The 14,681-nt window shown below is 35.1% G+C and overlaps 1 protein-coding gene across 3 annotated transcripts in view; it reads left to right on the forward strand.

The window, feature by feature from the left end:
* CSMD3 (CUB and Sushi multiple domains 3) overlaps nucleotides 1–14,681 on the forward strand; it is a 1,632,969-nt gene that overhangs the window by 1,030,056 nt on the left and 588,232 nt on the right. For all 3 annotated transcript variants that reach the window (XM_072603249.1, XM_072603250.1, XM_072603251.1), the window contains one exon: nucleotides 12,539–12,721. In XM_072603249.1, coding sequence (XP_072459350.1) covers nucleotides 12,539–12,721 — 183 coding nt within the window. The remainder of the gene's footprint in view (nucleotides 1–12,538; nucleotides 12,722–14,681) is intronic.

Here is a 14,681-nt window from a genome sequence, read left to right on the forward strand (position 1 = left end):
AGTACATTCTCTCCTTTATTTCTGACTCATATTTGTTTGCTTGTTTTCTCCCCCAGATTGTGAGTTCCTCAAGGGCAGGATCTATCTTTTACTGCTTCTTCTTCTTTTTTTTTAATGTATTTGAGAGCTTGACATAATACCTGTCATATAGGAGATTCTTAATAAATATTTATTCATTGAAGGACTAATCTACTTTTGGATACTCAACCCATAGAGTTCATTCACAAATACATCCATAAATATATTGAACAGACACTGCAAGCGTTCAATGCATAGGTCTAAGAAATAAAGAGAACAGTAGGTTGTGTTACCTTTTGAGAACTGAAGAATTATTTTACTGATTCATTTTGTCCCTGAAAATAGACTCATCTTTTAAACATCACTAATCTTCTTTGATTGATGTCTTATGACTAAAATAGATATGGGATACAACAAAATAGTTAAAGTATAAGGTCATATAAAGGGCAATAAAGAACATGGTGAGGTGGGTATGAGCAGGCTGCAATATACTGAAAATGAAGAATTACTTAGGGTAAATAGTGTGAATAATTTCATTAATGAAATATATTACAAGACAGAAAAGAGGAAGGATGCTCTCATAAGAAGTAAAAAGGGTTTAATTAGAAAACCTATGCCCAAATGTGATAATATTTGTGAAATGCTTGGCACTGTTCCTAGAACATAGTAGGCTCTTAATAATTGCTTATTCTCTTTCTCTCTCCTGCATGTGATTCATTGGTATGCATAACAAAGGGGACTAACACACTGAATGGTTTATTTATAGGTAGGCACAGATAATAGTCACAGAGGATGAAAGTACCTTGATGAGTTATAAGCTGTATTATTGTTGGGAGTTATTGATCCATGGATCCATTGAGGTTTTAGTCCTGCTTAATGGATCTATCCCACTCTTGTTCTTGCATTTCTCATAGATTAAAAATCCTGGTTTTGGTATTTTTTTTTTTTGCATTTTTCATGTCATTCTGGATCTTAACCTTCCTGATTGAACTACCAGATGTGTGGCACTCATATTGTTGTTTTGGGCTGTATTTCTTTTCATCCTTCTCTTCTATGTGTCCTTGCTAAATAGGACATAACTTGGAAGCTTTCTATGATGTCTCTTTAGATGCCTCTCTCCTTTTTTCTTTTTCTTATTGAAATCACTGGCAATTCCATAGTGAGAAGCTCCTTTTGGGAAGTTGCTTGTCATTCTTGGGCTGACTTCCCTTTAAGAAGCCCTGATTGGGAACTGGCCTCTATTATCAAGTAAAACAAGAGTAAGCTATTGAAACATTTCGGGAAGAGGAGTGATATGACTACATTTACATACAAGGAAAATGTTTGACAATTTAAAAATGAATAACTTGGAAGCAGGGAGTGGTTTATTACTGCCCAGGCAAGTGGTAATGAGTGCCTGTGCAAAGTTGTTCGGAGTAGGAATAGGAAAAAAATATATCAAAAAGGTACAATGTTCAATAGTGTCAGATGTTGCATAGTAGATTCATATTTGAAATCCTGGTACTTAGGGAAAAATCAAATCAGTATTATCAGTTAACATTAAGTCAATAAGCTTTTATAAATTATTTTCTATGTGTTAGGTACTATACCAATTGCTATGAATATAAAGAGGGCCAATAACAGTGTCTGTCCTCAAGGAGCTAAAAATCCAACATGAAAGCAAAGTAACATGAAAACAAAGCAAAACTATACACATACAATCTATATCTACATCTATCTCTCTATATCTAGCTATCTCGATGACAGGAAGAAGATAATCTCAGAGTGAAGGCATTAAACTAAACAAAAAAAAGCCTTATTACAAAAGGTGGGTTTTATTCAATACTTGTAAGAATCTATGGGAACCAGAAGATGAGATGAGGAAAGACATTATTTTAGGAATGAATGACAGCCACTGAAAATGCATGGACCCAGGAAATGGAGTGTCTTGTGTGAGGACCAGCAGGGAGGACAGTGTTACTGTATTAGGCAGCCTGTGGTTGGGAGTAAGGTATTAAAAAAATTGAAAAAGTTGGAAAGAACCAGTTATAATGGGCTTTAAAAATCAAAGAATTTATTTTGATTTGGGAGGTGATAGGGACGCTGGAGGTTGTGGAATAGGAAAATAGTATAGTCACATTTATTCTTTGGGAATATCACTTTAATTGATCTCAACTGATCAAAATTAATAATCAAAGAATAGATTGGAGTGGGATGGAGACTTGTATTTCAGAGGTCTAACAGGAAGCTATTATGATAGTCTATGCATGAAGTGATATGAGCCTGCCTTACCATGGTGGCTGCATCAGAAGAAAAAAGGAAGCATACACAAGAGAGCTTGTAAGGTTAGAATTGAGAGGAACAGGGAAGAGGATATATATGGGGGCTTAGGGAGAGGAATTGAAGATGATGAGAGAGCTGTGAGTCTGGGTTACTAGGAGGATATTGGTGTCTTTGACAGTAATAGGTAAGTTAGGAAAAGAGAGTAGGGTTTAGGGGGAGATATGATAAATTTAGTTTTGTACATATTGAGTATCTAGTAGATATCCAGTAGGCAATTGAAGAGATAAGATTATAGGTCAGGAGAGAGTTTGGGTTTGACAAATGGATCCCAGAATCATATGCACTGTTGTTCATTGATTTTAGTCATGCCTGACTCTCTGTGGTCCCATTTGGAGCTTTTCTGGCAAAGATATTTGAGTGGTTTGCCACTTCCTTCTCCAGTTCATTTTACAAGTGAGGAAAGCAAGGCAAACTGGGTTAAGTGACTTGCACAGGATCACATAGCTAGTTAGTGTCTAAGACCAGATATGAACTCAGGAAGATGAGCTTTCTTGACTTCTGGCCTGGCACATCATACCCCCCGTCCATCGTTTGCTTAGATATGATAATTGAATTTTGGGAGTTTCATTTCTCATAAAGAAAAAGAAGCCTAGAGAAAATAGAGAAGAGGGTATAGGATAAAACCTTTTTGGGCATTCATGGTTAGAGATCACAACTTGAATGAGGTTCCAAAAAAGAATATTGAGAAAGACTAATCAGGCAGGTGGCAAGAGAACTTAAGAGCAATATTACAAAGATCTAGAGAGAAGAGAGTATTAAGAAGAAGAGGGTGATTGATAGTTTCAAAGACTGCAGAGAGGTCAAGAAGGATGAAGATTAAGAAAAATACATTGGATTTGGCAATTAAGGAATCATTGGTAGCTTTGGACAAAGCAATTTCGGTTTAATTATGAAGTTAAAGACAAATCTAAAGAGAATTAAGAGAGTTAGAGAAAAGGAGATGGAGGTATCAATTGCAGACAGACTTCTTGAGTTAAACATGAAAAGAAGGACAGATATAGAATGAAGTTTGTGGGGATGGACGAGAGAAGTGAGGGTCAAAAAAAGACAAGGGGCCCTTGGGGAGCCTACGTTTAAATGGGAGAGACAATGTATAAACATGTATATACATACAAGATAAGTGTAAGTGGGATGTAATCTCAGGAGAAAAATCTAAACAGGGACTCCTGAGAATCTGTATTGTCTTTTAAAAATATCTTGACATCTACACTTCAATATGTTTATTTTCCTTTGCAATCCTATTATTTTATTTTAATCATTTAAAAACATTATTCTGAAAAAAGTATATTGATTCACCAAGTTTCCAAAGATTCATGACTCAAAAAATATTTGAGTCCATGGCTTAAGATACGATATTTTCTGTCCGTGGTTGAGGTAGATGGAAAGATTGAAGAACTTGGAGACTAGGTTGTAGGAAGGGCTAGTTTAAAGGTTATGAGCTAGTAGTGAACTTAATGGGAAGAATGAAAAGTAACCCGGTGGTTCATAAGTGAAGGAGCAAAGATTTGGATGGAATGAAGTAGAGGAGAGATGGCCACTAATTGTAAGAAGAGGAAGGGACTGATAGTGGCAATTAAAAGTGAAGGGAATGACAATTCCTCTTCTTGGCCCTGTGTGTCAGGAGTATGAGAGAATGAGGCACTCAATTAACAAGTATTTATTAAACACTTGCCATTTATCAGGTACTATACAGAATGAAAGTCAGCCTTGGAAAAGAGGGAGCACTTTGCGTGAGCATGAGAACATTGCCAAAGACAGGGGTGGCAGCAGTCGTTTTGTGACCTTAACCCTTGTTCCCTTTCCCTGATCATTAAGTTTCCTTCAGAGGATGTGGCAACTACTTCAACCTTATGGGAAAGTAAATCCTAGGAAAGGTTTAGAAGAGTTGTGTGTGACTTAAAAAATCACATCCTAGGGCTGAATGAGAGAACAGGCTTCTTTCAGTTCGTCAAGTTATCGAGATACTTGTAAAGGGCTTAGCACTGTGCCTGGGACATAGCAGGCATAAAGTAAATTCTTATTACTTTCCCTTCCCCTTTCCTCCTACTCAGTCAACTAGAATTTTCTAAATGTTTACTATGTTCCAGGAACTATGCTCAGTTTTGAGAACACAAACCTGAAAAGACAGCCCCTGCCCTGCAAAATGTTATATTCTAATGGGGAAGCAGAGAAAGGGTAGAGGGCAAAGATTCCCTGGATGAAGGCATGGTAGAGAAAGTCCTGAGTCAGCAGTGTAACCTGGTTCAAGGAGATGAATACTGAGATAAAGTCCTCAGGTGACCTTTGAGAAAGCAATTTTAGCAGAATGGTGGCAAAAGATTTCATGTTTAAAGAGACAGAAGAGTGGGTGGAGAGGTAACAGAAAAGCACCATCTGGGTAAAGGATGAAGATAAATCTTCCTCTAATACTAGAGAGAGGGAGAAAATGGGTAACAATTTTGGGAAATGTGAAAAAGAAATAAAGGAGTTAAAAGAATTCTTACTGAATGACTTCTATCTTCTCTGTATTTTCTTCTCTATTCTCCTGTCTGATATTGTCTGCCTAAATCTCCATGAAGCAGCTGGTTGGCTCATCTTTGAGTTAGAAGTCTAGCTTCAGACACTTACTAACTGTAGTTCTGGGCAAGACATTTAACTACTGTCTGCCTCAGTTTCTTCAACTAGAAGATGCCCAGTTAACTTGTGTTTTACTGGCTAGATCCCTTCCCTTCCCTTCCCTTCCCTTCCCTTCCCTTCCCTTCCCTTCCCTTCCCTTCCCTTCCCTTCCCTTTCCTTTCCTTCCCTTCCCAAAACTTTAAACCTACTGCACTCTGAAGCTCATGCATTGGAGGACACTAGGTCCCTGCCTAAAGGCTCTTCTGAGCCTTCCTGGTTTAAGAGTAATTATCAATAGTAGCTGTTGCTGTTTCCCTCCCAGCCTGATGTCATTTTTTTTTCCTGTGCCTCATTCAAGGGGCCATCCCCTGGTTACTTCTTAAAGAGGTCTGTTCACTGAATGGGCGTAATCTCATCCTAAGTGAGTTCCAGAGTAGACCTTGGTCTAAAGGGGCCAAGGTCTCCCATTGCATTCTGGGTCATGTCCGGTCATCCTGATGAATATCTGGTCACTGAGTTCAGATGGCTGTGGAAGAGAAGTGAGGTTGGTGAACTTGCACAACCCTCACTGACTCAAAACAAAGTCAAGTGCAAGTCATGTCATCATTTCTCTTGTGGTATGGTCTTTGGCAATGAAGGATGAACACAACAGCCTCAGTTTCTTCAACTGTTAAATATAGAACATAAAAGCATCTATCTCCCAGGGTTTTTGTAAAGATCAAATGAGATATAATATTTATTAAATGTTTAACACAGTGCCTAGAACATGGTAGTCACTTAATAAATGCTTATTTCTTTCCTTTTGATATTCTAGTAGAGTAATTCTTTATGTGTGTGTATATACATATATACATATATATATAATTCATATATACACATATGTGTGGATCTGTTTAGTAGTCCGGTGAAACCTGTTGACCATTTCTCAAGATAATATTCGTTGCACATATTCATAATTGAAGAAAATATTAAGCTTCTGTTAGAGGTTGGTGAAAATAAAGATTGATTTTTGCCCAGCCAAGTTCAGAGATCCCTTCAAATCTATCCATGGACCACAAGTTATCAGCTCCTATTCTGTTACAATACACCTGCTCTCATTACCTTCATATTCTATTTGAGTCTCTGTTATTTCAGTTGCATTACTTTAATAACCTGGAACCTCCCCAACCTTCCATCACTTGCTTCTTTCCCAAGAGTTCTTTGTTCGTATTTGACTCCTTTTGCAAGTTTTTTTCCTATAAAAGTCATTTTCCATGGAAATGCTTCTCTCTTTGCACCCCCAGATATCTGATGTTCCCTAAAATATTTATAGTCAAATGAACCAAATATAAAAATTAGTAAAATAAAAAAGAAATAAAGCTAGAAGAAATAATTTATGTAATTATATATGTCCTTTCTAATTTGATCCTTTATTCCTTATCTAACTCCCTACAACTTCCAAACAAGTTTCTTACTTCCACTGTATCCCCTGTCTGGAATAACCTTTCTCTCCCTCTACATTTCCACAGTCATACAAGAACTGTATCAAGGGGAACTAACTTTTTTTTTTTTCATTTTCCCTTTGTATCACTATTGCCTAGCATAGTGTCATACTTATGGGAATTGAATTAAATTGGACTGTGTAAAGAAAGAAAACTAAACAAAATCAGAAGAAATAACTTCAACTTGGAATTCCAGAACTCTGTTTTCTTGACTGATGAATCAGTAAAATGAAACTTTAGCTTTATGAGAGGACTAATGTTGTAATGGAAAGAACACTGGATTTGGAATTGGAAGTCCGGAGTTAGACTTATGACTGTGTCACCCATTTAACTCATGTATAAAATTATCAACTTGGAAAATGCAACATCTTAAGTTATTTTCTCTCTAAATATATGATCCTATCACAACAAAAAAGTTATGAAGATAAAAATGTAAAATATTGTATTCATTATGTATTGCATTTATATATGGCATAGGATTATAGAAATATAATCGATTACTATTTGTGTAATACTTGACCGGGAGTCAGGAGACCTGTATTCTCATCTCGAGTTTCCGTAATAACTAAGTCACTTTGGGAAAGCCATGCAAACTCTATTGGCTTGGGTTTCCTCATCTATGGAAAAAAGGATTCGACTCAATCACTGGTATTCTTTCTGGGTCTAAAATTCTATAGTAATATATGGTATATATACATATACTACATATATACATAGTATACTATGTTCCTATATACATATATAGTAATATTTTATGCTAAGCATCATGTCATGTGGTTTGTACAGTGAGTGACTCATATACTTTAAGTATTCAGGTGCTGCCATGCCCATGATATTTGAGCTTCTTCAGATCTGCAAACAAATAATACTAAGAGCTGCTTTAAATGTTAACAATTCCTCTCTTAAAATGCTATATATCCTTCTCCTGTGTAGTGTAAAATTCTGTAGTGTAGGTCTAAAATTCTGTAGTGTAAGTCCAACCTCTTCCATGAAACTTGATAGAAAAATCCTGTCAATACTTATATTTTCTGGCTTCCCACTACACTTACTGACTGTACCATGTATTTTGTCATGTAGTTCATATTCACTCCATTCCATAACTTAAAGTCTGGTCTTTTAATTTTTTTTAGCTATTTTCTTCTTATCCGTTTCATTTGGCAAATTTTCATTTACCTTGAAGACTAAACTCTTGGAGGTATCATGTCAAATACACCACCTATATCAATCAAGAAACATTTTAAACTCCCTACTATATACAGCTTTCATTTAAAAGAATCTGAGGTACCTGTAGGAGTTCAGTAAATCCTTTTGGAATTTACATTTTATTATATATCCAATTACATGTATATATATATATATATACATATACCATATATACTATTATGTATACATATACTACATATACACATATCCATATATAGTATACCATGTCACTATATATACATACATATATATATATATATATATATATATATATATAGAGAGAGAGAGAGAGAGAGAGAGAGAGAGAGTTATGTTTTATGCTAAGCATCATGTCATGTGGTTTGTACAGTAAGTGCCACATATACTTTAAGTATTCAGGTGCTGTCATGCCCATGCTATTTCAGATATGCAAAAAAATAATACTAAGGTAGGTAAAATACATCTTTTCATTTGCTTCCCATCATCTCATTCCCTTATTGCAAACTTACTCTCTCCCAGACATTTTAAGCAACAATGCTGTTCTTAATTCTTTTCCTTTTTTTAAATTGATACTTTACATTCCCCAATTACATGAAAAAACAGTTTAACTTTTGTTTGTAAAACTCTGAGTTTCATATGCTTTCCCTTCTTCCTTCTAACACCTCCCTCCCCAACACTGAGAAGGCAAGTGATTTGATGTAGTTTATACATGTGTAGTCATGCAAAACATATCCATAATAGTTATGTTGTAAAAGGAAACATAGACAAAAAAAAAAACCTCAAGAAAAATAAAGTTAAAAATTATACTTCAATCTGTAGTCAGATACCATCAATTCTTTCTCTGGGAATGGATCGCATTTTTCATTTTAAATCCTTCGGAGTTGTCTTGGGTTGTTGTGTTGCTGAGAACAGCTAAGTCATTCACAGCTGATCATCTCACTCTATTGCTGTTACATTGTACACAATAAATTTCACTTTGCATCAGCCCATGCAAGTCTTTCCATGTTTTTCTGAGAGCATCCTGATCATCATTTTTTATACTTCATTAGTATTCCATCATAATCACATACTACAACTTTTTCAGCCATTCCACAATTAATCGGAATCCTCTCAATTTCTAATTCTTAACCCCCAGAAAAGAGCTGCTTTAAATATTAATAATTCCGGTCTTAAAATGCTGTATCCTTCCTGTTATTGCACTTGTCTCATGTTTGTTTCATGCTGTTGCCACATATTCAAGGGAGAAAGGAGGAAGCAGAATGAGGTGGAGTGTCATTCTCCAACATCCTGCAAGTTTGATGTATTATGAGAAACTTAGGCACTAACTGCAATCCAGCTTCTTCCTGACAGTTAATTTGATATTAACTGGAGTTTAGTAGTCAGCTTACAAAAGGTAGAACTCTGTTTCATATGCTCAGCTTACACTAAGGTAGCGATGGAATATGTAAAGAATTTGAGACCGGAGCCTAAACTAAACTTGTTCAAAAATTTATTCAAAAGATAAAATTCAATGAGAATTTCTCTCTCGAATAAGACTTGCTAGGAAAAACACCAGAGTGCAGAATATTTCAGCTGAGTGAGTTCATGCTATGAGATATACGAACATATTAGTATTTTTCAAACCTTTTTGGGGATTGAATATTCTTCTTTGTCTTTTGCTCTGATGCTATTTTAGTTTTTAAGAATAGTAAACAGTAGTAACTCTTCCTGATTAGATATGCATTACTATCAGGCTCCCTGCACTTTGAAAAGTGTTTTTCCTGTGGCCATTGTCATTGTTGTCACAGTAAAATGATTATATTGCCTGCAGTTTATTTTTATTCAGGAGAAAAGAAAGCAGTAAAAATTAACTTTGCTCCCACGCCTTCCTGCCTGCCACACACAGACACACAAAGCAGGAAAATTAATAAGCAAAACAGTTTGAAAAATATGACACTGCTAACAAGATCTATATAGAATAGTAGAGACCGTTGGAATTTCAAGTATACTTAATTTGTGCCTTCCAAAAACACAATGGAAAATATGAAAACATAATTGAATTTTCCTATTTTTTGTCTAGCAAACTAATTAATATGGAGTTAATCACTTTTGTGTCACTAAATACAGATGTATCTTTAACTAATAGGAGGTGCTTCTGACCAATTGCTACATTGTTTGTAGTAATAAGGACCAGATACTTACTATCAATTACACATTGCACATTACTCATGTGAGTAATGAGCTTTGCCCAATACCATAGGGCACTCTGAAGGTAATATCAAACTCTCCTTGGCTAACAGAGAACTGGTTACCTTTTATTCTTTTGCAGTCCTCTTTGCAAATGATGATATTTTTGTCGCTAGTATTAAGCTTTAGTTTTTAGCTACTCAAATTTGTTATGTCTCATATCTTATCCTACTAGAAAACACCTCCCTGCTTTTTGTACCTGATGGCTTTCAATGGAGTTTAGATCTTCAATTTTAACAGCAGGAAAAAGATTAAAACCTACTATATCAAAGCATTCAGGGTAGACTGGGCATTCATGCTTCCTCCCCAGAAAAAATAACCACTTTCATTCCCTTGCTTTAGCTAAAACACAGCAACTCAAATATGTGCAATTTTGATGCTCAGATTTTGGTTTTTCCCTCCCTCTCCTGCTGGGAGGAGAAGACACCATTCATTCAGAGGGTATCTCAGCTAGACTGGGCTCTGAAAGTCTAGGTGATCATTTGAAGTTGCTAGTATTCTTCTGGGTCATGCCTCAATCTTGATATTACTGGGGCTATTTCCTCCTTATTCTCATACTTTTTTCATAGCTCTTTGTCATTGAACCTATTCATGCTCAAAGGGAAAAGGATTCTATTAACAAACAAGCAAACAGCTGAACCTACCTAAAGCAAGCAGTCCCCACACTAATAAGTATCTGGCTTGTCTTGTTTTCTTGTCCTTTGTCCATGAAAAGCCCCAAGCCCAGCAGAATCCTGACCCCCTGCTCCTAAACCCAGCTGGTCTGTCACCTTATCTACTTGTGTATAGGTTGACTCAAGACTCATAAGTTGCTTATTTTCACAATTTTAGATGAATTTGAGGAAATGAAATCTGAAACAAGATCATCAATTGGCTATGCCAATCATCCTGAACAACAAGATGAAAAACTCTGCATAGAAGCAATCTTTCGGAATGACTAAACTGTTTGTGTTTCCTCTGCTGTATTAAGAATCCTTTACATCTGTTGTAGATTTAAAATCTACAATAAAAGGAGGTGCCATAATTTTAGGATCTGACAAGTGCTATGGCTAAATGGAGGCCATGATGCTGACTGAACCCTTCCCAATTTGGAAAAGGGGGTGGGGTGCAACCAAGAATGTATTCTACTGGTGGGTCAAGCTTTAGAGTCTAGAGATTTGCAATTCAGTGATTGAGCTGAAAGAATCACAGATGTCAGAAACAAGATTCCAGGTTCTGTTGCAGCAGAACTTCCTTTTAACTGGAGAAGTCCTACAGCCCTATTCTTAGCCAGAAGTTGCCACCTCTGAAATTTACCCACCAGCCTGCTGTGTTAGTTTTCAAGTTTCTGAAAACCCTAAAGGAAACTAACTAGACAATTCATGAAACAGTTATGTCATTAGTTAAATTGTCCCTGAGATTCTTTACATATTCCCTATTCAGGAAAGGGTAGCTCATCATTAGAGATTTTTTCAAATGAACTTGCCTATCCATCCATCTTGTCTTTGCCACTGTCTTTCTGTGCAAGAAGCACAGCTAACCCAGCAGGGTTCACCAGGTAATTACTTTAGTCACTGGTGAGACAATCATCTAACTCTGTCAAGAAGAAAGAAACATATCTCCTCTCAGTTCTGAGCACAGAAATGTGAACAATGGGAAGCCATATACATATTTTATCTACATCCCCATTGTGAATACATCTACAGCAGTGTGCAAAAAAATCCAACATAAGACACTACCTGAATAATTGAAAGAATGTGCAAACTATATTATCTTTGAGTGAAAGCATCATATTTTGATTAAAAGGTATATCATTATTTCAAAAATTATTGTTAGTTATAAAGAAAAACTATTTCCTTAAGAAACAATAATTCAGGTTTTGAATCAGGATGACAATTCACAACTTCAAAATTGAAATCCTTAGGAAAGTATAGATCATTTCTGAGTCTTATATTATTTCCTAAGACATCTTGGGCACACTAGAAGACTAATGAAATAATTTAATAGGCTTTTAAGGGGAAAAATGCCTTTTTTTCCTAATATATTAACAATCTTTTAATAATCCATCATGTTTTAGTCCCATTGCCAAACTAAGTGCTTAAAATACCATTCATTAATTACATAAACACAGAAAATTTTATAATAAAATAGCAGTGATATTAACTATTAATGTAAAACTTTGCAATTTTTAAAGCCCTTTGCATACTTTATCCCTTTTGATCCTCAAGAGAATCCTGTGAGGTATGAGTACTATAAATATTCTTATCCCCATTTTACAGATGAGGAAACAGGCCCATGAAAGATAAAAAAATTAAATAATTCACTCATAACTCAAAGCTTTTCAACATTGTAGGCAGGGTTTGAACTCAGGTCTTCCTGATACTAAGGTCAAAGTTCTCTTTGGTAAACCAGGAGAGGAGGAGGAGGAAAATAATGAGGAGAAAAAGGAAGAAGAAGAATTCTAACTTCTGATCCTATCTCTACCATATCTACGCCTTAGTTTTCTTATCTATAAAAGGAATATTTTTCTCTGGTGTTCTTTGAATCCTGTTCTATGACTCTGTGGTTTAAATCAGCATGCAGAGAATTAAAGATTAGCTAAAACATGAATCCATTTTCTATTTTACCATCTCTGGAGCAAAGGGCAAACCTGGAAACTTGTATTAACAAACTAAGAATATGTATATAACGTACTTCATCTTTAGTAAAGTAATGTGTCACTTTTATTCCCATAGAAATTGAAAAAGAGAGCTGTGGAGATCCTGGAACACCACTGTATGGAATTCGAGAAGGAGATGGATTTTCCAATAGAGATGTTTTAAGATTTGAATGTCAGTTTGGATTTGAGCTTATTGGAGAGAAATCAATTATTTGTCAAGAAAATAACCAGTGGTCTGCAAACATACCAATTTGTATCTGTGAGTACAATGTGTGTTAACGTTATGCTTGCTTGAGTTCTTCATGGTGAAATACATTTACAAGAATTGTGATCAAATTTGGAGAAGTGAACTAGTACTCTTACGACACTATCATTCTATCACAAAGTACATTTAATTGCCACTTCAAATAGTTTTTTTATCTTTCCCTTCTAATTCTTAAAATGATAATCTAATATGATTAAATTATTAAAGTGAATATTACATCCATTATATACAAATTATATTTTACAAATGTCTAGGTTTTTAAATATAACATATACGTTTATATGCTAATTTGTAGAAGGTGATTTATTTCATCAGGTTAGTAGATGCTAACTTGCAATCAAGAGTATTTAAATTATTTAAAGATCTTTTCCTATGTATAATGCATTAATCTATTTTTACTCTTAAATGCTTACTCACACACAGTGGTATATATTTCATTTAGCTGCCTCTTAGTTATGTTGTGCATAATGAACTGTGCCAAGGCCCTAATATACAATGTTCATGAGTTAAAAGTATATTTCTCCAAACGCATATACTAAAACATTATGGTGTAACTACCTAAAAATTTAATCCCCATTATCTATTGATTTGTTCTCATGTTCGATAAAATTCTATCTTAATTAACCAAACAATAAATGAGAGACTATGGCTGCGATATTAAGCATAAAGACAAGTATTATTATATATGTATGCAGTTGAATTCATAAAATGATAACACATGAGCTAGAAAAGATAGAGCCAGTAGAGTAGTATGGGTAGACATGTATCATAAACCTTTACCTGTACTTTTGTATGTCTACATCCAATTTCCAAAATCACATAGATCACTTCCAGGACACTTTATTTGGATGAGAAAATTTTGTTGTACCTTTTTCTGGTCTAAAGATATTTTTAAATTAAAAAATGTATATTAATTTAGTATTGTTAATGTACTTAATTACATGCCTAGAGGCCCAACAATTTTAATGTACAATATCAATCAATCTAGTCAACTACATTAAACCCATTTTAGTGACCAATCAAAGAGAGAGATCATAAGACTCTTACAGTTCCCAAAGTGTCAGAAGACTGTCAGTGGCTTCTATTTTCTTATCCTAGACATATGTTACCATAGTTACTAGAGCTATTGGATAATAGGAAATTTTAGAAATCTATTGATAGTAGTATTTTTCTCAAATTATACACAAATAATATTTTCCTTTCGACTCTCCATCCCCACTTTTACCACTTCTTCCTTAACCGTAGAGAAGTCTATTTACAGCCTTATTTACTTAAATTAGGCCTTCTATTTAAGTGTTGATTACACACCACGAACAAGGTTGTCTTATAGAAAATTAGTTTTGATGAAGGGGAAAAAGTGAGGTAGACTTAGTTCTGTTACAGTGCAACTTCATAAATTGGCATAAGACTCTTAGAAACAAAAAAGGAAGCTTGAGGCCAACACTTCCACACATCTGCTTTTATCCACATAGCCACCAGTGATCACTGTTACAATGGTATTGCATCTCAATAAAGATTTTCTTTTTCACTACAAGTGTGTAATCACAACCTCAGTAAAAATCAAGCTTACAAGACCATTTGTTTGCTTGTTTATTGTTTTCCCTCCACAAGACTAAGGAATTCCCGATTTTCTAAACCTTTTCCAATAGTGCCTATTTTTCAAACTCGTATTCATTTTTTCCTACTCTTTTTAGGTTCTTCTATAATATTCTTCATATTTAAAAAGTGTAGGACCTAAAACTGTGTACAAAAATCTAAGAAGTATATTTTAATTACTAGTTTTGATTTGTACTTGCGATGTGTTGAGCTTCCCATGGGGGAAATTCCTGTACTGATTGAGATTCTCAACTCATAATCTCAGGGAGTTGCCTGGGACACTAAGAGTTGAAATGACTTGTCCATGGTCACACAGATTGTATTTGAGGCAAGAGATGAATCTAGGCAATCCTGAATC

The sequence above is a fragment of the Notamacropus eugenii genome, chromosome 4 (assembly GCF_028372415.1).
Source record: "Notamacropus eugenii isolate mMacEug1 chromosome 4, mMacEug1.pri_v2, whole genome shotgun sequence".
Classification (NCBI taxonomy): Eukaryota; Metazoa; Chordata; class Mammalia; order Diprotodontia; family Macropodidae; genus Notamacropus; species Notamacropus eugenii.